This window comes from Struthio camelus, chromosome 2 (assembly GCF_040807025.1).
Source record: "Struthio camelus isolate bStrCam1 chromosome 2, bStrCam1.hap1, whole genome shotgun sequence".
Taxonomy (NCBI): domain Eukaryota; kingdom Metazoa; phylum Chordata; class Aves; order Struthioniformes; family Struthionidae; genus Struthio; species Struthio camelus.
The window spans coordinates 132,158,440-132,182,863 of NC_090943.1; the positions used below are offsets into that span (position 1 = coordinate 132,158,440).

The 24,424-nt window shown below is 38.4% G+C and overlaps 2 protein-coding genes across 13 annotated transcripts in view; one reads left to right on the forward strand and one right to left on the reverse strand.

Moving 5' to 3' along the window:
- ARFGEF1 (ARF guanine nucleotide exchange factor 1) overlaps window positions 1-6,996 on the forward strand; it is a 94,339-nt gene extending 87,343 nt beyond the window's left edge. For all 3 annotated transcript variants that reach the window (XM_068932563.1, XM_068932564.1, XM_068932562.1), the window contains exons 35-39: window positions 88-227; window positions 592-760; window positions 3,566-3,704; window positions 4,652-4,769; window positions 5,566-6,996. In XM_068932563.1, coding sequence (XP_068788664.1) covers window positions 88-227; window positions 592-760; window positions 3,566-3,704; window positions 4,652-4,769; window positions 5,566-5,730 — 731 coding nt within the window. In that variant the 3' untranslated portion in view covers window positions 5,731-6,996. The remainder of the gene's footprint in view (window positions 1-87; window positions 228-591; window positions 761-3,565; window positions 3,705-4,651; window positions 4,770-5,565) is intronic.
- Window positions 6,997-10,068: 3,072 nt separating this feature from the next.
- CSPP1 (centrosome and spindle pole associated protein 1) overlaps window positions 10,069-24,424 on the reverse strand; it is a 69,120-nt gene continuing 54,764 nt past the window's right edge. For all 10 annotated transcript variants that reach the window (XM_068932568.1, XM_068932572.1, XM_068932571.1 and 7 more), the window contains 5 exons: window positions 23,011-23,057; window positions 21,720-21,783; window positions 18,417-18,523; window positions 18,067-18,217; window positions 10,069-10,949 (listed from right to left, as the gene is read on the reverse strand). In XM_068932568.1, the coding sequence (XP_068788669.1) occupies window positions 10,723-10,949; window positions 18,067-18,217; window positions 18,417-18,523; window positions 21,720-21,783; window positions 23,011-23,057 (596 nt within the window). In that variant the 3' untranslated portion in view covers window positions 10,069-10,722. The remainder of the gene's footprint in view (window positions 10,950-18,066; window positions 18,218-18,416; window positions 18,524-21,719; window positions 21,784-23,010; window positions 23,058-24,424) is intronic.

Sequence of the window (24,424 nt, forward strand, 5' to 3'; positions counted from 1 at the left end):
GGGTTTAAAAATAGTTTAGAAAGAAAAATGTAACAGTTCTTTAAGGTAACAAGAAATTTTCTGGCTTTTTTGTTTGTTTGTTTTAAGAATTTCCAGAGCAGAAATTATTTGCTGCTCTTCTGATCAAGTGCGTTGTACAGCTGGAACTCATTCAGACTATCGACAATATTGTATTCTTCCCAGCAACTAGCAAAAAGGAGGATGCAGAGAATCTAGCAGCAGCACAAGTAAGTAGAAGTGACAGTTATCAGTGGGGGGGTTTTGCAGATTTTCTGTAGTGGATTAAATTTCATAAGCACCTGTAACATTTTCCAACTTACAATTTTTAGAAGTGCTAGAGAATTTCCAGTAAGCTGTTGAGAACTTTTACGTCTTACATTAAATTGAATTTTCCATGCAGGGGCAGAACACTGTGACAGTTTAAACATATGTATTGTTCACAGAGATTTCTGTATTTGGGATGTCGATGCAACTTTTAATACAACTTTAAGTTTAAATACAGTTACAGATAAAAACAAGGTAGGATTGAGTTATCACAGTAGCTTGCTGAAGACAGTTGTGAATTCTGACTGTTGAAATATCTTTTTATAGAGAGATGCGGTAGACTTTGATGTTCATGTGGATACACAAGACCAAGGGATGTACCGTTTCTTAACATCACAGCAACTTTTCAAACTTCTTGATTGTCTACTGGAATCTCACAGATTTGCTAAAGCATTCAATTCAAACAATGAGCAAAGAACTGCTCTCTGGAAAGCAGGTAGGTCAATCAGTTCAGAGAAATAATTTTTCAAGAACATGTAACTGCTTTGAATTGACCCAAGAATAGGTCCAAAATTACTTTGCTGAATGTGATGTTGAATGTCAGGCTGTAACTTTATGACTCTGGAATCCCTAAGGGTAGGAGACCTCATCTGTGCAGGTGCAAGTACCTTTTCCATTTCAAAAAACTTAAGACTTCACGCGTTTAGTCTTTCAATGTGTATTACAGGCAGTTTGACCCCAGCCATAGGTCTGAGTCCTGTGCCTGGAAGTTGCAAAGAGAAAACTCCCAAACCTTGTTAGAGAGATTGTTTTACATGCAAATGTATGAGTGAAATATATGCTGTTTTTCTGAAACTGATGGAAGATGAAAATCTCTATAGCATTGTGATTTGTCTATTCCGGGCACCAAAGTCAGCTATATTAATATTTTAACAGTGAATACATAGCATGAATATGCAACAATCTGTTTTGTGCAAGAAAACGTGCATACGCAGAACCATCTTAATTTGAGTGGGGTAGTATAAATATTTAACTATATTTTTTGCTAGTGTGGAGCTTTGTTAGCAATTTCAGTTTAATGATCCTGTGTGTTCATACAGTAATAGTTTTGGAAACAGTAGTATCTTAGACGTTTTTGTTGAAAACAAACACTAGAACAGTCTACACTATGTAGCTGTATTATTGAAACAGCACGATCCGTTTGGAAGACTGCACCTGGATTTAAGAATTGTGTTCCTCGCTATTCCCCTAACTTTTCCTATAAATTTAGGCACATACATTCGCTTTTCTCTGCCTCCATCTCACTTATCCTGTCAGCTTGGATGTTAAGTCTCTGGAGTAAGGTTTGTCATATATTCATACAGTAACTGTGACCTAACTACAATTCTGAACTGAATTCTCGTATGTGTCTAAACTTAAAATGGCCAAAAACATCTTTTTTTAAACACTGGTAGAAAGGGTTTCTAAAAAGGTAGTCGTTAGGTTGAAAATGAATAAACCAAACCTTAGGGTATCTTCTTGTAATGACATTATAAAGTTTGTTGAGTAGCTGTCTAGGTGGTCTTGACTTGAAAAATCAAGATACTGTTCTTTATCAGTATATGTACATAAATATAAATGTGTTAAAGAGCACTTCCGCTATTGAGCAGATACAGCAAAGAAACTTGGGAAGTACAGAAAGGACTGGAGTGAGAAATTATTGATGATATGTACTATTCTGAGGAAGAAGACTTTAGCCTCCACTATAACTTTTGCTGAAGAATTTTAATATTTTCTTCTAGAAATACATTGTGGAAGATGTAATGAATTTTTGAAATGTAAGAAAGTGTCGTACAGATTTTATTTTACTTTTTTAAACTGACCTCTTACATCTAAATATTGGGAGCAAAATATTTTTTTCCTTTTGCATATTTAAAACAAAACCTAAGCTTTCCCTGTCCTCTTCCTGCCTTGAGCAATGATATTACTACTTTCTTTGAGCGCTGATCAGTTTGCACGCTCCGAGTTCACGTGCAGTCGCTAAGATTGAACGCTTGAATTCGCCAATCTCATTCTGACTCAAGGCCTGGTTCGATGATGCAGGTGTACGGGATGAGGCGCACCCAGCACCCCCTTGGTTCCTCTTGGCTGCACCTGGGTGCTTGACCAGTTCAAGTAACTGTAACTGTGGTTCCTAACTCTTCTGCAGGCTGTCGGTGAGATGCAGACAGCCATCTCGGAGAATTTGCCAGCAGCCTGTAGCTGCCTGAAGTCCAATGATCAGCCTCGGTCATGTTCAGTTGTATTGTGAGACATTCAAAACGGGGGTGGGCTTATGTGTCTGCCCTGCGAGTGTTTTATTTGTATGAATAAATACCTCGATATAAATACCTGAGATACTGAGTTTTGGAAATACCTGTTGTGTCATGTGTTGCACCAGAAACATCTAATAAGAGTAACCTAGAAGTCCGTCCTGGACAGAAGGAAAAATCACCCGCTCTCCATGCTTTTAACAAGCACCAGACGAATACTAAGGTTTTTCGAGTGCGGGTGGCACTTGGTAAAGCAGTCTCACCGCTTGAAGATCTTGTCTGAATAGACCTGTAACTAATAGTGTCCGTATGGAGCATCTCTGGGAAAGGGGTTGTTTCCTCTGAGATGTATATTCACTTTCTTACCTCACTTGTCCTTCAGTCTGTGCACCTGGGCTGCTCTGGGATTTTGAAAAGGTGCCAAGATGGCCATGGGTGTGCTTTAGCCTTTGAACTCGTGCCCTGAGTTCAGAAGGTGAGGAGAGAGGGTATGGCTTGATTACAGCTGCAAGGAATACCGTGGCAATGTATGTATTCGCTACAAGTTTTCAGTTACCTGTCAGAAACCAGGTATTTTTTTGTCATTGGTTCAAGCTTTTCTGCAAGACAGCAGCATGAGTTATAGCTTTATTCCACCTTGACCGCTAGGTAAACTGAGGCACGGATTTATCAAGGACGGTCAAAAGTCCATATTAAAACCAAGCTTAAAACTCTGTAGAGTGGGCTTATCCGTTGTTCAGGCAATTGGAACGCACTGTATCATATGCACAGGCTTCACATCTGCTTGGAAGCTTGCAAAAAACTGATGCCAAACACACTCGTACAGTCTATATACTTAGGCTAAATGTTAGCAGTGCTCCATTGCGCTAAATATCATGAAAAATTATGTAAGGTGGTTCTTCTAACTGTCTAAAGGCAGAAGATGCTCACAGTGGGCAGGGACTGCGAGGGAAAATGTCAGACGCAACTAAAAAAAAAAATTTCTAAATGGATACTTTGCATTTCTCCAGGCTTCAAAGGCAAATCCAAGCCTAACCTCCTGAAGCAGGAGACCAGTAGTCTTGCCTGTGGGCTGCGCATTCTGTTCCGTATGTACATGGACGAAAGCCGTACCAGTGCGTGGGAGGAAGTCCAGCAAAGACTACTAAAGTAAGATCCGTGTAGCTGAAACATTTGCTAGTACCTCTGATAATAAAACAGTATGTTTATTTTTGCGTACAAGGATGGGCCTCCTCTGTTTTCAGTATAGTTGCTAGAGCTAATACAGTATGATGGTGGTCACAATTAATGTTAGGTGTTTTTCTGTTGTGTGGGGAGCGCTGTGCCTCCAGTCACTAACACCATCTCTTACCTTTTGTTCTGCTTACGTGTTTTGCACCTGAGAGAACAAATTTTGTCGCTTTTTTTCCCCCCTTCTTTCTTGTAGCAAGTGAGTAGGTAGGGAATTGGTACAGTTCTTTAAAAAGAAAAGCAGTCATCACCCCAGCTCTGCTTGTCTCTTTCAGTGACCTCAGATATTTTAGGGAACTGATGCTGTTTGTTCCCGTTTGTAGAAATGAGCACTGGCCTTCAGGAGCCGATGGGCACGTGTAAGCTTTTGGCCTGTTGGTTGTTCGTTACTTTAAAAACATTCTGGTGAACCTTAGCATTCAATTTACAAAGTCCTTCCACCAAATGTTGGAATAAAAGAGGGCTTAAAACCATGGTAGTTACACAATGGAAGTATTTTAAGGTTTATAGACCAAGGAGCAGAGCTGCCTGGTTACATCAACATGAGGAGTGGTTTTTTTCGAGTCCACATATGGCTTTGCCACTCACTTTTTAATACCCCTCAGAGAGCACTTGGTACGCTTTAAATAAATGTGTAAACAATGTAATTGCTCTTTGTAAACACATCTAAAACTGAAGTCCTAGGCCTTTGGTTAGAGTTGGGCAAAAGCACAGCTTTTTATTGTTAATCAGGCTTTCATAAAATGGTGCTGTTCAACAACTGGACTCCGTACTGGTGGCGTTAGTCACAAAGCCAAAGCTCATTCTTCGTGGTAGAGCTCAAAATGAAATGTTGGTTGCATAGTTTCTATGTGTTTTCTCTTTAGTGTCTGCAGTGAGGCTCTGAGCTATTTCCTTACACTTACATCAGAAAGTCATCGGGAAGCCTGGACTAACCTACTGCTGTTATTTTTGACCAAAGTCCTTAAGATAAGTGATGAAAGGGTAAGTAACTGTTTGGAAAGTTATTTAAGACAGTGTTTCAAGTAATAAATATGTAGTTCCAGAATGGGTTTCTTTGCACACAGTTTTACGCTTGACTCAGTTACTACTCTATAGACAAAATAGTCTGTGTTGAAGGAGCCTACACTGAAACTGCACCTGAGAGATACTGACAGTTGCTGTGCAGCACAAAAATACTGTGATAAAACAACGTGTATCTGAGAAAATTTTAAAGATGCTGAAGTCCTTTAGAGAGTTAAGTTGCTTTTACACCTGTCTCCTGTTGAGGAAAAGGATTAATGACTGATATTTTTTTCAAAATATTTGGAAATATCTTCTTGTCCTGTGCTTCCTATGCTGCATGTAGTTCACATTGACCTTCTCCAAATAAAAACAGTTGAGCAGTTCTGCAGTAAATAACATCTATATTTAGATCTTCTGTTTCTAACCAAACTTTGCTGGAATGCTAAGTGAAAGGGACTAGTTACAACATAAATCTTAACTGATACAGGAAAAATCCTTTCCCTTGAAGAGTAAGGATTAGTTGCTGAGCATTTGTCAAAATACTTCACAGCGCGCTCAGCCTTATTCCAACTCTGCTAGCTTCAGTTACAGAGATGTTTTTGCTCATCGCTTTGTGGGTTTCTCGCATTGACTTGGGGTAATATTTGAAGTTCCTTGCTTACAGCAGGCTTTCCAAGGTGTATCGATGCATAATGGTCATGATATGTATGATGCGTAATACTGGTGCTGAGTAACTTGTCCACCTTTTTTATTTTTTTCCCCTTCCCCTTCTCAGTTCAAGGCTCATGCATCGTTCTACTATCCACTGTTGTGTGAAATTATGCAGTTTGACCTTATTCCTGAACTTCGAGCTGTCCTGCGAAGGTTTTTCCTCCGGATTGGTGTTGTTTTTCAAATATCCCAGCCACCAGAGCAAGAATCTGGAATAAGCAAGCAGTAGCAGAGAGTGACTGAGTATTGCTCTGTTTAAAAGTTTATATTCCTCAGCTAAATAAAAGGACCGGGTAGCTGAGCCATTCTGTCTGGATATCCATAAAAATGGTTTCTTTGTATGGCGGTGTGTATCTAAGGATTAACGGTACAGATGCTTACAACTGTAATTAAGGCTTGCAACACTCCAGTCCCTCTATTTTCTGATGGATTATCTCTATCGGTTTCTCTTACCTGGCTCCTGCTGAGCATAGAGCCAGTTTTTAGCACAGTCCTCTCGTCAGCATGGGCTGCAATACACCTTCACTGTCCTAGACAGCAGTATAGCAACAGATGTTTATGGCGGGTGTGAAAGTAAAATGTACCCAAAGAACTATATATGTAAAGGTTTGAGCTTCTGCAAGAAGTACAACTCAGGAGAGCTGTATTTTGAAGGATAAAATGTTTATAGTGAAAAGAAAATGGAAATTATTGTTCATGGTAAAAGATATTTAGCAACTATGTCTGATATTCTTATTCAAAGATTTTTGCACACTCAGGCTGTCTGAGACATTGGTAATCATCTTTCTGTGAAAAATGTACAGAGATGCAGGTCTGTAATATAAACTCTTTAACACTATACAGTTCTTCCTGAATTGTTTTATTTCTGTATTATTGATTTGCTGAAAACCCATAACACTTTATTGTTTACCAAATGCACTAGAAGTTTGGGTTTATTTTGGGGGGGTTGTGATTTTTTTTTGTTTTGTTTCATTTTGTTGTAGCCCAGAAGTTAGTGTTGCTGACTTTTGTCAAGAACAGAGATAGAAATATCACGACTGACATAACTACCTGTAATATACTTGTTTTAGGGCTTTTAAATATAACGAGCCATTGAAATGATGATCCTTCAAGGACTGGAACTTGAATCACTGCAAACAAGTCTAGGTTGTGTCTGCTGTCACACGTTTTTTGTTTGATGTAGATTTCACTCTTATGTACAGAATTTAGTGTTGAATATACTGAAGTAACAAATCTGGCATGGTTTGGGGATGGTTAAATTTATTGGAAATGTATTCATACTGTGAATTGTGCTCTGATGGTTAAAAGACAAGATTGTCAAGCATTCTGTATTACAATGGATGTAGAAATTTTTTTCAGATGGACAAAATGTATATGGTACAGATATGTAAAGTTTTCTATGTAAAAAAATTCTGTACAACTTTCTGTACAATATTTGGTTCTCATCTGGCATATTCTAATCAGGTTATAGGTCAATAAAGTTTTTGAACTCTTTCATCAGTGCAATCAAAACCAGTCTAATCAACAGCTACTTGTTTCCCTATATTCTTTCCTGCCTTTCATGCTCCTCATTCAAAGAAATAAGCCCCAGTGCTCAGTGTGGGCAGAAAGATAAGCTACCTTCGACTGAGTACGTGGCAGAAGGCTTTGGTGACGTCTTTTTTTTTTTTTTTTTTTTTTTTAAGACGTCTTCTCACTGGTAGACAAATACAGTGTGAAAAAGAGTAAGACAAAAAAAAAAAAAAAGAGTAGTAGAAGCAAGAGAAAAGTGTCTGTACTGGAGGTGTACGGGTGAGTCCTGTATTGCAGTGTAGATAAAAAGCCAAATTACTGTATTATGATTCTTAGGGGTTAAAATGTAAATATGAAACAAACTACAGAGTGAGTAAAGCTGGATGAGAAGAAAAGGCCGAGAGTGCAGTTCATGCTGCCTGCTGTTGGCTCACACTACAGCAGTGACCTTGTCACTGTCTTTGATTTTGTAAGTCAAAGTGGAGTTTGTGATTGTTCTCTCACTGAATTCATGACTAGTGGGAGAGAAACATTAAGCCTGAGAAGAGTGGATGAGAGAGGCTAATCTAAGAGATGGATGAATCTACCTCCCCCTAGTGAACTGGGAGACGAGTGAAATGTAGCCGTTTTCACAGCAGGCTCTGAAAATAGAGGTAAGCAGTTAAGAGCTATGGAGAAGCCAGTAAAGGGAATTAAAGGAGTGACCTATGCCTAGGAGAGTTTTCATGGTGTTAACCTGGATAGAGCAAAACCTAATTGCATTTCTCAGAAACATGGCTTTAACGAATTTTAATTGTTCAGCCTCTCCTGCTGGACGCAGAAGACAATTTCTTCAAGTACACAGTTTCTTCTGTAATGTTTAGCTATTAAACCACATTACCTGAGTCAGACTAGGGGTCTTGCTTGTCTCTTTCAGAGGGGCCAGTAGTAATTCTTAGAGCGGGTATAATGTGACCCATCCCTTCTCTCCCCCAGCCCCTGTCCTAAAACCTGGGGCAGGCAGTGGCTTAAGGTGTTCTTGATGCTGTTAGCCAGAGGAGTGCTTTAAAAGCTGTTTATGTGTCTGTTTGCTACCCATTTATTTGCCTTGTTCCTTTCTGAAGGCCTGATTTCAGTGTCCAGCATTCACTGGCGTTGAGTACCCTAAACAGCTAAAAACAAGTATTCTGTTTAACCCTTACTTAGTGCATCACTATTCTGTTGCATACTCCCTATTTTAGGAATGATTTTTTAGAGCTTGAGGATCTCATACCCTACCTTACTTACTAGTTAAGTGGAAGAGTCCTAACCGCTGTTCACTTTTGGTTCACTGGAAACAGAACGACTGTATAAGCATTACTCCTTTCTGTACCTGTTCCTCTCTTCAGTTCTTCTAATATTTTTTTGGTATGGAATGACCAGAACCGTACTCATTGTTCAGGCAGTCCTCCTGTTCATCAGAGTCAAGGTACACATCTCCCTGAAAGTGCCCATTTCCACAGTGCTTATTGGCAAAGCAGGGGTGTGTATGCAGTCTAGTCCAGTCATGGTGCCTTTGGCCTGTGGATTGTAGCTATTTTTTTGGCAGATGAGACGGTCAGGATTAACACTGGCAAGCAGGAGGAAAAGCCCCACCTACAACTGACTATTGCCTTTGCAGAGAAAGCTGAAGGAATTTAATTTTTTTTTTTTTGAGGCTCTTTTGAAGGATCAACAAAATGGGCTGCGGGGCCTGGGGGGGGGGGGGGGGAATAGCATCCTAGATGCCAAAGAGATGACATTTGTAAGGAAGAGCATGACTGACTGCTAACTAACTGCTGCTGGACATCAGCTGTCATGAGCGAGCTCAGTATGTTCAGGTCAATGCAAAAGTGAAGGATGCACAGAGGAGGGGGCTAGACTTTGCTTGGAGGCAAAGAATATCAGCTGATGACAGTAAATGACATGGTTTTTAAGGGAGGAGGAGGATTGTAGCTTGTAGTGTTAGGTTAGGTAGCAAAAGCTGGGTGTGGGGGGGGTTTTTTTGTTGTTTTTTTTTTTTTGTTAACGCTAGATTTACACTTATTTTGCAAGGTGAAAGTCTGCTAAAAGTTAAGCAAATAAAGCATGATGAACCTGTGGAGCATTATATGAGAAAGCAGAGAAGACACGTTGCTAGCCTGGAGCTAATAGCGTGCCTGTATAACCTGAAGTGCAACTCATGGAGCAATTAAAAGTGGGCTCAGGCATCAAAACTAAGGGGAGGCTGGCTGGCAGATAATGACAAAAGGATGAGCTACAGACTGGGCTGCAGAATGAGAGGCTTTGGTTAGGTGAGAACTGTAGTGTCAGGGTTTCCACACCGCTGCTTAAAATTATTTGGGATATCCACTACTCAGAATTAAGCAGCTAAGACATGTAGCTAAACGTGCATTAGGCACGTTTTCCAGAACTTGGACTACACAAGGACCCTTGCATCCCTTACAGGCCACTGATGTCAAGTCCAAACTGATGAGCCAAAAACTCATGGTAAGAGTCAGTAAGACAGACTGATTTGGCACACCTCTTCGGGAAGAAGTGTGTTAAATCCACAAGGAAGCAAAGCAACACAACCTTGCTGTCATTCTTGGCATTCTTCATCACCGAGCTGCCACAGCCTTCAAGTATGAGGACAGCTGCTTGAAGGCGGCTGCTTTGGTAGCCGTATGAAATTTGTAGAAGTTATTTATTTACTTACTTATTTATTTCTATTTTTCAGCACGTGCTTTTTCATCCTGCCCATCAAAGCTTTGGCACCCTTAGGCTAACCAAGAGGAAAGTTACAGCTTCACCTCAACATGTTTCAGTTCCCTGAACTCTTAAAAAAAAAAAAAAAAAAAAACTTGCTTCCATTTACACTTCCTTCTTGTTAATAATCTGTGCTTTTATTCAGCAGCTTTCCTATGTGTTTGTCCTGCTTCTTCAAAAAGCAACTCAACAAAGTCTTTGTGACCCTTATTCTGGTCGGGACTTTGTTGTTCTTCCCAGACAGAGGCTGGTTCAGTACTGAAGGCAAGCCGAAGCAAATGAGAAATGAAGAAACCTTAAGTCTGTTTTTAAGTTTTAGTACCAAAATAATTTATTAACTCTTAAATCATGACCATAAATTAAATATATGCAACAACATCTGTATTTCCAGCACATATAGATTAGGGAACATAAGATACAGTCCTAATAGTCATTTTTTTTCCATAAAACTCTGTTTTCTGAGCTTTCATGCAGGATACAACTTATCACTGTATGAAAAGCAAGCGCCCTTGTCAGTTATTTATGCTTTTGGTAAAAGCTTAAAATGTACCTCTGCTGTTGGATTACTTTATTTCCAGACAGTTTTGGAGTTTAAATGGCTATAAACAGAGTTAAAAATTAACTTTGATTTAATACCAAATTCATACTCACACACACTCTGTCTGTTTTTCTGTAAGTCCATTTCTGAGGCTGAAACTAACTCATATAAAAAGTGCAAAAAAATGCCAAATTCCTCCACTTCCGTCATGATGTAACGCAGAACTCTCCTCGTGCAAAAGTCTCCTTTTATGTAGTTACACTGCAGCTTCTGTTACTTTATTATTGCTTTTTTAAATGACCCATACAGGTCCACACCATTTACATAAAATAGAACTATTCCCTACAAGAGACCATAAAAAGTGCAGTAGTGATGGACAGTCCCTTCTGTGATGAAAGGCACAGCTGGTTTGAACCTGGGTTTTATTCAGCCATGTGCAGTCGAGAGGCCTTGCCAACTGACCGGTACTGTGTTTTCAGGAGAAAGCTTAGCTGGGCTTGACTGTTCAGCCATGAACCTGTCGAAGGTGTCAGACGTTCCCGGTCGCAGCCAGGGCTCTGTTGCGACCGTGTCAACAGAATGGGGCCGCCTGCTGTCTTTGGGTGGAACGGGCTTCAAAAGGTCTTCAGCTTCTCCTAAGGAAATGTTATCACCTACAAGAGAAAGAAGTATAAAATACTACAGTCCTATCTCCAGTCAGTAAGTAAGTACTACAAGTCTATGTCTAAGCCAACAGTTCCTCCCCCACCAGACCAGCATGGGGCAGCCCGTAGGCAAACTTCGGTGGCCTCAGAGGACAGTTCTTGCTTTCCCACGGCCTCCTGTTACAGACACCAGTTAAATCTGACAGTGCATATATGCGTATAAAATGCATATAACAAAACAAAGACCATTAAATTACAGTGTTATGGCTAAACATTATATAGACAGTCTCTTTAAAAGCAGGAAAGACAGAAATAGTTCACCTCTAGTGAAACAGTGCAAATGCAAGTAAGTCTGTACATCACATTCCAGCACAGCTAATCATCTTAATGGAACGTCATTCTGAAATGAGTACTTGGTAAGTCATCTCTTCCATCTGCAAAGAAGTTTACCTTTGCCCTTTGAACTTTTAAAATATATTATATAAAATATTATCCTTCCTCTATGATGCTTGCTTTTTTGTCTTCACACTACTTGATTTTTACATACATAAACCAAAAATCATGCACAAAATTACACCTATAACAGGACTTGCATAATTGCAACATTTTTCCTCTTAAAGCAGTTGTTTAAATGAGGATGTTCTAGTTGGATTTTTTTTTTTTTTTTTAAACTGGCCATAAAAATGTTTGAGCACTTTGGACTAGAAAAATAAGTTTAAACATTTTTGCAGAAACATACTAATTCCAGTAAAACAGATTTTTATATTCTTCAATGCTGAAATATTATTTCACTGAACTTTGTTCATAAATCTTATATAATTTTAATAATTTTAATATTTAAATGATTTTTCCAAACTTAAGTTTTTCATTCTGAAAAAAATATTTAAAATTTGATATTAAACCAAAATTTGATATTAAACCTCTATGAAATGTTGTTTCCTCTGTAAAAGGAAAATCTACTTTCTGACCAGATTGACTGCAGTTAATTTTCATGGTTTGTGGCACAAAATTAAAACTTGCAAAAAAAAAAAAAAACAACCAAAAAATATAAACAAAAAAAAGGAAACCCAGTTTCCTGTCAGTGACACTCAGATGCCTGGTTAGCTTTTACTTCATTCTTCATAAAATTAGCAAAGTAATTTGAATTAATTACCGTGTTTTTTTCACCTTAGAAAATGAATGTGCATTAATAGGAAGGGTTTATCCATTAAAGCTTACAGCTTTAACATTAACGTAAGTGAAACACTTCCTCAGTAAGACACTTATCTGTAAAACTTTTCAGGCTGTCATTTCTCTCCCTCTTACTCAGATGTCATCCAGGATTTTTGAAGGCCAAATCCTCAGTTTATTTTAACATTTCTTAGCTTTCTTAATGGAGGCTATCAAGAATGCATTTTATGAAAGTTGCGGCTGCATATGTAGGGTATAAAAAGATATTTCAGTGCTGTCTACCTTCATGCGTCTAACATAACATTTGCATACATACAGAGGAGGTGAATTACAGTTCTGTCTCTTTGTATTATTATTTATTTATTTATATTTTCACTGCAATTCCTCCACTGTGCTCTTCTTCCAGCATATTTATTACAACTTTAAAGTTTATGGTCTAAGCTTAGGTGGCAGAACTTAACTAACTCCTGCAGAAGCAACAGCTGGGAGGTGCATTAGTAGTGAAGGGAAGAGGGACGGAAAGTACACAGTCCCACATGCACCGGGACTGAAGGCTCAGTTTCCACCTTGGTGCCTACGCAGGATGCAGGTTCTAGAACAAAATAACAAATACTTTTTGTTCAGTATGAATTTGGCAGTGAATTCACTGATTCTGCCACATCATACAGACCGTGACCAGTGGGGCACCTCCTCCAAGCTATCTCAGTCTGGTTGCAATAAAACTTCCCTATGATGATGCAAGACTAAACAGAGACCTCTCTCTCTCTAGGGCCTGGCACCTCCTTTGCTCGATGTTGGGTTTAAAGGTGGCAAAGTCCTCTGTCCGTTTGCTAAATGCTGGGTCATATGAACATTCTCCTCAAGCAAATCAGGAGATTCTCAGAAATCTAGTACTAGAGAGAGACAGAGAGAGTGTGAGTGCTAGCTGTCTTCTATAACAGAAAAAAGAGCAAGTTCGGTCACTTACCCTGAAAATGATAGTCAAAAAACTGAATCTAGAAACTCATGATGAAAAAAATACAAGAATTTGGAAAAACAGATTTTGACGTTTGATTTGCTACTTTTTCCTGTGAACTTAAAAGAATATGGGTGGCAGTATTATCTAATAAAAAATAAGACTGTTAACTATCCTATAAGAACACGTATTACGGCATGAATATCCAAGTTGGAGGAAAATCTACTGAAAGACAAACGTATCAATCAGAGCCTGGAAATAAGCTTGTGCTTATGAGATAGGAGAATCTGTAAAACAAAATCCTGGCTCTCCTGCTATTTGAGTTGATACAACACTTATTGTAAATACTGACAAAAACAAGCTGCTATGAAGTTTCAAAGAAGGACCTTAGTGTGCTGCGGAAATCTGAAAGGGAAGGAGGCTTCCCTCTAGAGAGGAGCATGAGTTAAGGACCACAATAACTACACTACTCTAAGGTTCAACAACAGCATGGCCTTGGAATGGAAGTGACGCTCTGCAAGATACGGACTTCCAATTTGTTGAAATGGATGATGCCAGGGAGACAGTTAAGGCTGTCTGGGGAAGTTTACCAACACAATCTCATGCCACGATCACTCCATCCTTCCACTTGTCTCAAGTTCTTGGAATCGACACTGTCAGAAGCAGAACATTTCTCTCTCTTTTTGATGTCTGAGAGCCCCGTTTATGGGAAGCATTCAGCAACTTGGCATTCACCAATTACTCATGGCTGCCTGGAGAGTACTTCACCTTCTACATGCTCGGCAAGTGCAGAGGCACGTGGGACAAATACACTAACTACAGAACCTGCTGGCTTCCTCACAGAGGAGGAAGGACGCGATTAACAGTAATGTCATCTCCCAGCACCTCAAATACAGATTCCTGGAGATAGAGCAGAAATGTTCTGCTAGGCAGATGAGTGGCTTTGAGCTTTAGGAGACGTATGTATCAGTTACAGAGACTCCACACACTAATTTTAAAAATTATCTCAGGACTATAAAGCCCATTTTATCCTTGTCAGCGAAGTTGTTACATTCGGGTAAGGGTACTCCATTGCTCAACTGAAGCGTCTTTCTACAAGTTTTATGAGGAGAGGACTTCACCAAAACAATTTCAGGTTGCTTGCACCGTACATGCTCGTGAAATTTAGTAAACAAGGTATGCCAAAGGTAGTGCGTCATGTCCCTTGGTCGAGGACACTACTTCTGTGTCAATTAACCTCCCTAAGCATTATCTGTAATCTTGCTCATGAGTGAATAAACTCTTAAATATAGAATTTTTGGAAGCATTTTACGGTGGAGCAAATGTGGGTTTCTCTCAATTTTTGAAGTGAAGTTCCCTGCAAAGAAGTAAGGGTCATTTGAACTGAACTGGGCATCTGCTGAGGTGATCCTAAGGCAGTTCCTGAGGTACATCAGCATCCCAAATTTCCTTAAGGAGCTGTCATGAAAAAGGGCACTTGATAAACAAACTTTCTTCTGTAGCTATACCAAGCTACACAGCAGTTGCAAATGTCAAACATTTTCAAACTCCTAGCTATTTTCTGTAGGCTTTGTGAATGGAAAAGAAAGCAGGCATGTTCCACACAGAGCTGCAACCTGCTCTTGAGCATTTACAAGAAAATTACAGAAGTCAAAGCTAGTGAATGAGAAACAGGTAACATCAATTTTCAATTCTCAAAGCAAGGAAAGGCTGGCAGTAACAGTCCCTATACTAGACTTCAAAGCATTTCTTCTACTGTTCTGCATAAAAAAGACACCACTTCTTGGTTTGAACAGTATCACCAAGAGATGCTCTGAGAGGGGACAGAAAAGATGGGATACCAGAATTAAATTCAACACCAAGACCCAGTAGCTGGAGGTCACCAGGCTTCTAGTAAGAGGAATGCCAAGAACGTACTTGGATAACGAGCAGAGAGAAAAGGTTATAACATAGCACCAGCTAGCTACGAAACTAGTTATCAAACCAGCTGGCCTGTAAAGGAAAGATCAGACAGCTGGAAAAACAAAGGTTTAAATCTGCCTCCAGTTGGAACCTGTGCTGTGTACATACACAAGTTATACTGCTGTATATACTATGCAACACTACATGGCAGAGAAAACCATACTTAAGGAAAACAAATTGTTCTGTTTGCTCCTTTCTTAAAAAATGATATTTAGAAACAATAAAAAGAGAATTTGTTTGTTTAGAAACAAACTAACGGCAGACTTTCAGGACAGAGAGGGCTGCATTTATCAGGTTAAATGCTACTGCCTTCAAAGGCAAAGTCATTACTCATATCTTCCAGCCGCTGGAAATAAGAACAACTTTTTTTTTGCCAGAGATAATATCATAGTGCACATCAGTATATCAGACTCACTTAGTGCTGCTTGTAGAAAGCACAACAGATCAACTACAGTACAAAGTTTTCTTCATTACGAATTTCAACACTTCTGTATATTCCACAAAAATTCCTGTTCTTAATTTGGCCTCACGTAAGTAACTGTCTTCGGAAGCTGCACTCTGTAATTCACAGTTTGTATGTGGAGACTGGGGATAAGTAAACCTCTTTCCTACACCTGAAATACTGACTTAGAAATTGAGTGGTATCTGGACTTCCCCTAAACATTTACCACAGCAGATCCTGCCACTAAATGAGAACAAACTCGTTCAGTACCCCGGAGTGGATCTTAGAGGTTTTCTTCTGCCAGCTTGCGCGTGCCTGCCGTTAGCGCTGGTGCCTGCGGTAGGTTACGTAAGGTTTACACGAGGCCACGGAAGGATGCCTAAAAAGTCTCAAGCAATTAATGCAACTTCTCTCACATGCGGTGGGGTCTCTGCCACACATGTACTGTGGATTTTGGTGCTTACACGTGTGAGAGCTCTCTCTTCTGTATCTAAGTCTGCACTAGTATACACCGTTAGGGACACGTACATGTTGCCTGCTGGGGAAACGAAACTAGTAGCTGGAAAAGGCTTGGGGAAAGGAAACTGTACGCAGCAAGTCTGCTCTGATGGGAATGTATTTTGGATGGGTGAAAACAGAGGAGGAGACCTAGCTCTGCGATCCGTTCACTTCCCAATTACAAAAACAATGCTAGAGTGGCTCCGGGATTGCCACATCAGCCCCACAGAGGACAATGTAAACGGAAAGCCCTTAGTGTGCTGACAGAGTCAGCTCATAAGATATCTGAAAGCCTGCACATTTTCATCTCCTGATCAGTTAAAGGGGAAATAACCTGTTCCTTCTGATAAAGGGTTGTTTTCTCCCCGTAGCGTCTCCAAGGGTGGGGGAGAAATAGTCCTAGCTGTTAGGAAAGCAAACAGACACCACAAGGTCCTATCACACTGCTAGGGGAAGGAAATAAAAGAAAAAAAAAAAACCCAGGTAACGGTTTGAATATCACCAAATGTGAGGAGGGAACCATGACACCATGAGTGCAGGCAGGAGTAAAGCCCTAATGATCAAAAGGTCTCTTGCTCCCTTTCCAAGACGTGCACATGCTAAGAATGAGTGATAGCCCCCATGCATTCGAAAGAACAAGCTACATTTAAAATATACATGTTTTTTTCTTTTAGTATATTTTTAAACATATAAATATATATTCCAGTAGCTGTACACACACACAGAGCTACTGGAAGATCTAATGCTTTAGCTGGCTAGAGCACGGTCGGATAACACAGATACTGTTAGCTGTTGGTGTTGACAAAGGAGTTAAAGTACTCAAAGGCTGAAGCTCTGCACACCATGACAAACAGAACACAAACAAAAGAAAAAGTGTAGTTCACATTACGTTAAGTGAAATTATAAAGATGTGAGAGAGAACAAGGACCGAGAAGTAAAAGAAAGTTCATACTGCAAAGATGTTTGGGAAGAGTAAAATGAGTAAAGCATTTGGGGAGTACATTTGTTTAGGTGATAGAATAAATGAATAGAAGTCAAAAAAGGCAGAGCACGACTCCAACATGGTGAATTTCTTTTAGTTGTTTTTTCAGTGACAAAAAATATCACAGTCGGGCAGTTTAAAAAGGATGAATCGTTTGTAAGAGTACATATAGCAATAGTATCGGAAAAACTCAGCATCTGTACTCTCATCAAGTTTATAAACTGGACACTGATTTTATAATTGCCTAGACAGCATAGCAACTGCCCTATTAAAAAAAGGGGGATTTTATATTCATATAAAAGAATTCATTAGCACAAAATGTATCAATTGGGTCATAAGCCATGTGAAAAATTAAAGCCCTTAAAAGCTGCTATATTTGGTACCTCAAACACAAAAGGGACCTCCCTCAGACAGTCAGCCTATGGAGCAGCTCTGAGATAACTACTGGAGTGTGATGCATTTCACAGTCACAAGATACATGTAATAAATTTGAGTGCATGTCTGACAAAAGGGGCATCGATATCAAGCTCTTAAATACTGAATGATCATTTTACATTTACCAACCAACAGAAAATCCAAATTATCTAGAAAATAAAGTATTTCTTTATACACAATTTACACAGTTTTTTTGCATACGTTCAGGCTGGTTGGACCGCAGACAGTTTTACCTGGTTCCTAGGAATGCCAGTCAACTCAAATGGGCAACCTGCCAACATTAATCAGTCAGGACTTTCACTTCCTTCCACTAACGTATCAACTACGCGTTTGCAGATATACATCTTATTGCAATATGTCACTGGTAGCAGTATTAAAAGTGATACCAACAGCAGAAGGGTGAATAGCTGACTGGCCACGAATTACAGTATTTTTTCCTATGACCGTCCTGTAAACCTACTCTAAAACGCTGTGTTGAAATTCTCTGGGAAACTTCTTGCATTAACTACAGAACATTAAGTCAGTTCAAAATTATTTGAACATAAATGTACAAAATTATTTGTACATTTGAGATAATTGTTTCCTGTTCAACTTCAAGCAGTATGTTTGTATTTGTTTCTTTAATTAATGTAATTACTTAATATTAGAATTTATTACATGATCTCTAAGGCACAAGGCATACCTAAACGAGCAGATTTCCTCCGGAGTTCAGTCAGTCTGCGCAGTCGTTCCTCATTCTTGCCTTTCAACTGATCGACATTGAGGCTGGAGCTTGAGCGCAAAGAGAAGCTGTCAGGCTGTGGCAACTGCATTTGACCTGATGGAACATCCTCCTGCAGAAAATGCATGAACCCTTCAGTAAATACAGTACTTCCAAAAAAAAAAAAAAAAAAAAAAAGAAAAGCCAAATAGGTGTACATGTACATCCTCTGTATCTATATCATCTGCTATTATAGAACCACAGGAACTGTCTGACAATATCAGACTCGTTGTCTACCTTTGTATTTGGCCCAGTTGGGGTATCATACATACAGCACTCTCCAAGGCTTGCTTCTTTATTCGTCTCCTCTCCCTTGCAGATGGTGGAAGCTGTGATGATAAATTAACTTCTAAGGCAGGAAACGTTTCCCCATTAGCACCTGGAAAAACAGAGGTGAATAAATTATTTTCAAAGAAATCAAAATACTACACAGCGTTCAAGCCTGATTATGCTTTGAAACAAGCAAGCGTACTATGCTTGACCTAATCGTAGTAATCAGAGGAACACGTTTAATGAAGACATCAAGCCAGTGATACCCAGATGCAGACAAAAGAACAAGGTATCAAAACATAAGCCTGGGATGAACTCGAACCAAAGGCAAGGAACATCTTCCACTGAGAGATAAAGTATTTCAAATTCAGCAAGTCCACTGCCTACCTTACTTCACTCTATCTTGTTTATATGCCTATACCTTTAACGAAAACAACAGGTATTCAGCTGAATAGAGAGAATATGAGGCAAATTGGAGGCACAGAAAGATATAAACATGAAAATAAATTACATATGTTAATAAATTACATGACTTATATGATAATGTAATCAACCCCTTAATCATCTTAGTCTGTTTATGTAATAAGCTGTTAGAAGCTGTTCATACAAAAAAAATAAGTAAAATCTTGCTCAGACCTTATCACATTACAGTGAGGGTTTTTTAGTCTATTTTTACAGTATAAATGGACCCCAAGGTTATGTCTCTGTTTCACGGTTGTCTTGTTTTCTCTGTTTGCCTCTTCCTTTGCTGATTCAGGAAACTACTTTAAATACAGACAATTTCAAACAGATACTTTTTTTTTTTTTTCCTCTGTTTTCTTTTTTTAAATCTCCAGGACCAGTAACTGCTGTTTGTGGGCTGGTTTATGGCTTTGCTGCTGGCTTGGCGTAGACAGCAGGCTCCAATTTCTAGTTCAGTACCTCTAGTACCTCCAACAAACAGAGCCTCCCAGTATCAGAAAGGACTCTACATGGCAAAAACCATACAGAGCCCATTACTCTCTGTGACAATAAAGTGACCTTTTGGACAGGCTCTGAGTACAAGGTGGTGCTTTAAGTTAAAAAATAATAATAATAAAAATAAACATCTATTCATGTATGTATGTGTGTATATATAGATTATATGTATACAGGTATACTTGTATACACACACATGATACATATAGTTTAGTACTGAACAATTCTGCAGCATTGCTATGAGATTATTAGGTGCGCTAAGGGACATAACGTGACATTAAAATAAGAAACTACAGCTGTGGAAATAGTGGGTTTTTCATTTTTTGGCAATTCCAAAAAAAAATTTGATGAAACTTTTATATCAGATGCATGAGTTTCAGAGATCTTCAAATTTAAATTTAAAATCTATTATTTTTGTTGAAAATTGAAATAGTTCAAGTTTGAAAAATAAATTTGATTTATATCGATCAGGGACTTTTGGCGAAACAGATGAATTATTTAAAAAGTTCTTCTGTATTACTGTTTTTTTCCCCCCAGATGGGAATTTTATTCCCCTCCCCTTCTCCCCCTCCCCTAATTTCACTGGTGGTATTCATGGCCTGATCTGAATGTTCTGCTACTTTTAAGTAGTAAAGCAAGGATAATTTTGAAACGGACTATAGCTAACAATCCATTTGTGACAATTCTCGTTACGAGATCAGTTGAAGTTTGTCATAAAGATTCAAAATGGTGCTACGATGCAGAGTACAAACATTTGTCTCATCATGTGCATTTTTCATAATAGAAATAAAATACAAGCTACAGAAATATTTATTTTTACTTCTAATGTTTCAGCAGCGAAAGATATTACTCATACCCTTAAGCGTCTTTCATCTAGGTACTGCTGCTTAAACTTGTTTTCAAATCACTACATTAACCCTAATCTATTCCAGGGTTGCAGGTGAAGTCCAAAAGGCAAAAAGAAAGCCCTTGATAAACCTCTCTATTCCGATTGCCTCAAATTTCTGAGCCATAGGGGATAAAGACAGATTCATGTCTAAATCTGCTCTCTATTACCAAATTAAGTTAAGTTTTCATCCCATGTCAGAACAGAGAATGGTGTCATACTTTTACTTAGGAAAAAAAAAAAAAAACATTGTTAAAAGACACTGAGTAAATCCGTTTCACAAAAGGCCCTCAGACAACATCAGCCGCAGAACTGACAGAGAAAGCAGCCCCTAGATGATAGCTTCAGGAATGGAAGTCTCCAGAATCACATTAACAATTTTAATAGCTATTTATAAAACCCAAATAATGCAATAAGTAAAAAGGTTTATTTAATGTCCACAGATTGGTATTGGAGACCACTCTTTTCAACATAGCCAGAAATGATTGGGGTGTGGGGATGAACAGTACCATAAATCAATTTTGTCTAAGCTTTAAGAACCAGGGTGGGGGTGAGGGGGAAGGAGAGAGAACATGAAAAATCATGAACTTTGACAAAGTGATTGAATACAAGAACAAGGAGCATCATATTAAAACTGGTGGCAGGTTCAAAACAGACAAAGAGAGATACTCACACAAGAAGTAATGTAGTGAAAGCTGTGGAAGTTTATCCACATGGTACTGTTGATATTAAACAGTTACAGGGGTTCAAAACCACTGATTCAGACTCGGGGAAGACAGCCAATTAAAGACTCCGCTTACCAAGACTTATTACATGCAAACACATGGTATGTGAACCTAAGTAAAGTGTGAGCAACAGCAAATTGTGTAATTTATTATTTCATACCCCCCTATTCATACTTAGAATCAAGCATTTTTGTAACACGCATGAACATAAACGGAAAGAATCCCTGGCTGCCCAATACCTCTTTGCGGGGGTACGGACACCTCACGGCGGTAAGCTGCCATGCTCCCGTCTGTTCCGGAGCAGACGGGCAACATTGCCTATTCTACAGTTACATATATATAGCACGTTTGCTGAAGAAACATTAGCTTTTCCTTCTCCTAAGCTGGGAAGGTGTTGAAAAGAGTTTCTTAACAAGATTAACATCCCAGCCAGAGCTTAACAAGCACAATACCAAAAGATTTAAAAAAAAAAAAAAAAAAGACAGACATAAGTGGTGTAACCCTAGAAAGCAGCATCATTAATTTTACGTGTGGTCTACACGTACATTTATTCCAGTACAAGTCCACAAAGAATTGCCTTTTAATTTGGAGACCTGATTTTCTACTGCTCTAAAAATGACAACTGCCCTACCCATTGCAACTTTTAGAAGGGAAATAATCAGATACTTTAGAGTAATATTATTAAACTAAATGTTTGTACATGCATCAAAATATGGCTAAAGAAACCATAAACTCACCAATGAAAGCACTATCAGATTCCAACAGTGAATTTTTCAAGAATTCATGAGATTCATTCCTGAACTGCAAAAGTAAAAACAGAAGACATGCCAGTTCAGATGCCTCAATAGCTTTTGGGGGCCGATTTATAAATAATATAAATGCAACATCTACATTTCTACAAAGCAAATAGCAACTGCAGTGTTCTGTACTATTCTTTACTTCTTTGTGAAAAGAAACTATACATTTTAATATAGTTCAAGTTCTTTTCAACTTTTTTTTTTTTTAAACACTTTTCCATAGTAATCCCTTTTACCAAAATTGAACGTGTATGTGGCAACTGCTGTGGTGACCTGTGTAACACAGATACATCAAGAAAGGCACCTATGTCTCGTATGAATTTCATACAACGTAGTGACTATGCTTGAGCTTTAGGAGAACAGTCAATACCCGAAGATGTCTTTAGCTCTGCTGCACCAAGTACTGACCAGATGAAGAATGATTCCATAAACGTAATTAATCCTACCACATACAACCTTTGACATTAAAGCATTAAAACAAAAATTTCTATGTAGTAATAACAAATACTAGGAGTTAAACTTACAGCTCATGGCAACCAGGGTTGCAAATGGTTGCAACAATTTGTTACAGAAGAAATTCTGCTAGGGAATACTTTATGTTGAAAATCATTATGAAGTCAAAGTAACAGAAGCTATCAAGAAAACAAAATATTTACTGCAAAACCCAGCTCCAGGGAAGACTTTCAGGTAATAATTTAAATTATTAAAATGCACTAACGTGAATTTTTTATAATATTTCATTTCTGTGTGTAGTTACAGCAGCGCCCTTGAGGCTAATGGCTTGGCTCTGCACAGTCTCATTTGATTCTCCTCACTGAGTCAGAAAATAAACATCTCATTTGAGACAACGAGCCAAATTATTTAGGGCCACGTACATCTCTTAAGTCATCTGAATTCAGAGCATATGCTACCAGCTTGTCTTTTTCTACTAATTCACACCACCACCAGCAATCTAACATCAAATGAATATAAAATAAATATCTGTAGAAAGAAGAAGGGAACTGAGAACAAAAGCACCTCTACCTATGAAGATAAACAAGCTGTATGTCAAGTTAAAAGAAACTGTAACTCATCGTATTGACAAGCTACAAGAGAAGCAAATGAGCATGCAGTCTTGTTACTTAAGTGTATTTCTTCCTCTGAATTCTGTATGAGCCACAATATTTCTCACATTTGAGCCAAGGCACAAATAAAAACAAAAACAAACAAAATCAAGCTGTTTTATTCTTACCAGTCCTGCCTTTTGTGGGTTATAGCCAGAAGCAGAATCATCTTGATCTACAAGAACCAGACAGCCAAAGGACACAAAAACAGTTTATATAAAAATATATTTAAAAATTTTAGCAGCATATTATTACAGAAATATGAAAAGCACTACGAGGCTTCTTTCAAATTATACTCATTTTAATTAATATTTTGAAAATATTTCAATGTCTTATTTGTTCCAGTTTCCTTAGGTCAATTTATGCGTAACCAGAAAAACTGAAGGAGAATTCAGCAGTATGTTATTCCTGAGAACATCGAGCATATGCAATCCCTTCTTAAGGTTGAATTCATCAGGCTCTCCCAAAAAGCAAAACATATTTTTCACGCTAGAACTACATTGTTCATAGCTAAAAAAAACATTTCCCATATTGTTCAAAAACAGAGTTGTCAACTTGAAAGAAGTTACACAGCAACAGGAAACAACCATTTTTATGGCCACTGAAAAATGGTTTTTTTGAGAGAGAGATTCACACTTCATTAAACACTAACATTACACTATATTGCACTGAATTCTGAAAAACTTCTCTGTTCTGCAACAACAAGGACTAGCTTCGTGCTATGTTTAAAACGCTGCTGTAAACAATTGTTACGGAAAGATGACGTGCATTAAAGCGTTAACTGAGTAATATGAACAAAGTCTGTTCCTGGGAAGGCAGCACGGGTTAAGCCATGAGAGCAATACGTGAGAGTACTAATTTATTAGTTTTCATTTGCTGCTGCACGAGCACTTGATCTCTTTTACCCTCTGTGGTTTTGTCGTTTGAGATCTTAAGATTCTTACCTAATATTTGAATTACCAATACCTTAAATAGCTAGTTACACACAACTAGTAAGAAACATTTTTTATCATATGCTCTGCATGCTGCTGCATCATTATGCAGCTAGAACAACAGTACTGAAAAAACACACCAGGTTAAGTAATTTCAGCTGAAATAGCATTTAAACAGAAACCACTTAAAAAACCATTTAAACACAAACCGCTTTCCAAACCGTGTTCAATAACTCAAAGCAGATGGACTTTTAATTGTAATAAAGATTATCCTCTCTTCCCTAGCACTAATATTTTGGTTCTCTTGCCCTTGTTTTCTCATGTTAAATGCATATACATTTAATGTATTTCTCTATGCTATATTAATATATTATTATATTAATAGCATATTCATTAAATAATTGCAAATTAATTGTAAAAGAGCGCAAATCAATGGGATTCACCATCCCAAAAGTTGCTAGCATTAAACTGCTAGCTTTAAACTCGATCTGAACTCAGTAGCTAGGCCACAAAACACAGTAAGTGGGAGAAAGCTCACTCGTTTACTTATTTAACGTACATCTCACTCAATCTCACATTTATCAGGTTTTGCTTAAACTTACTATGAACA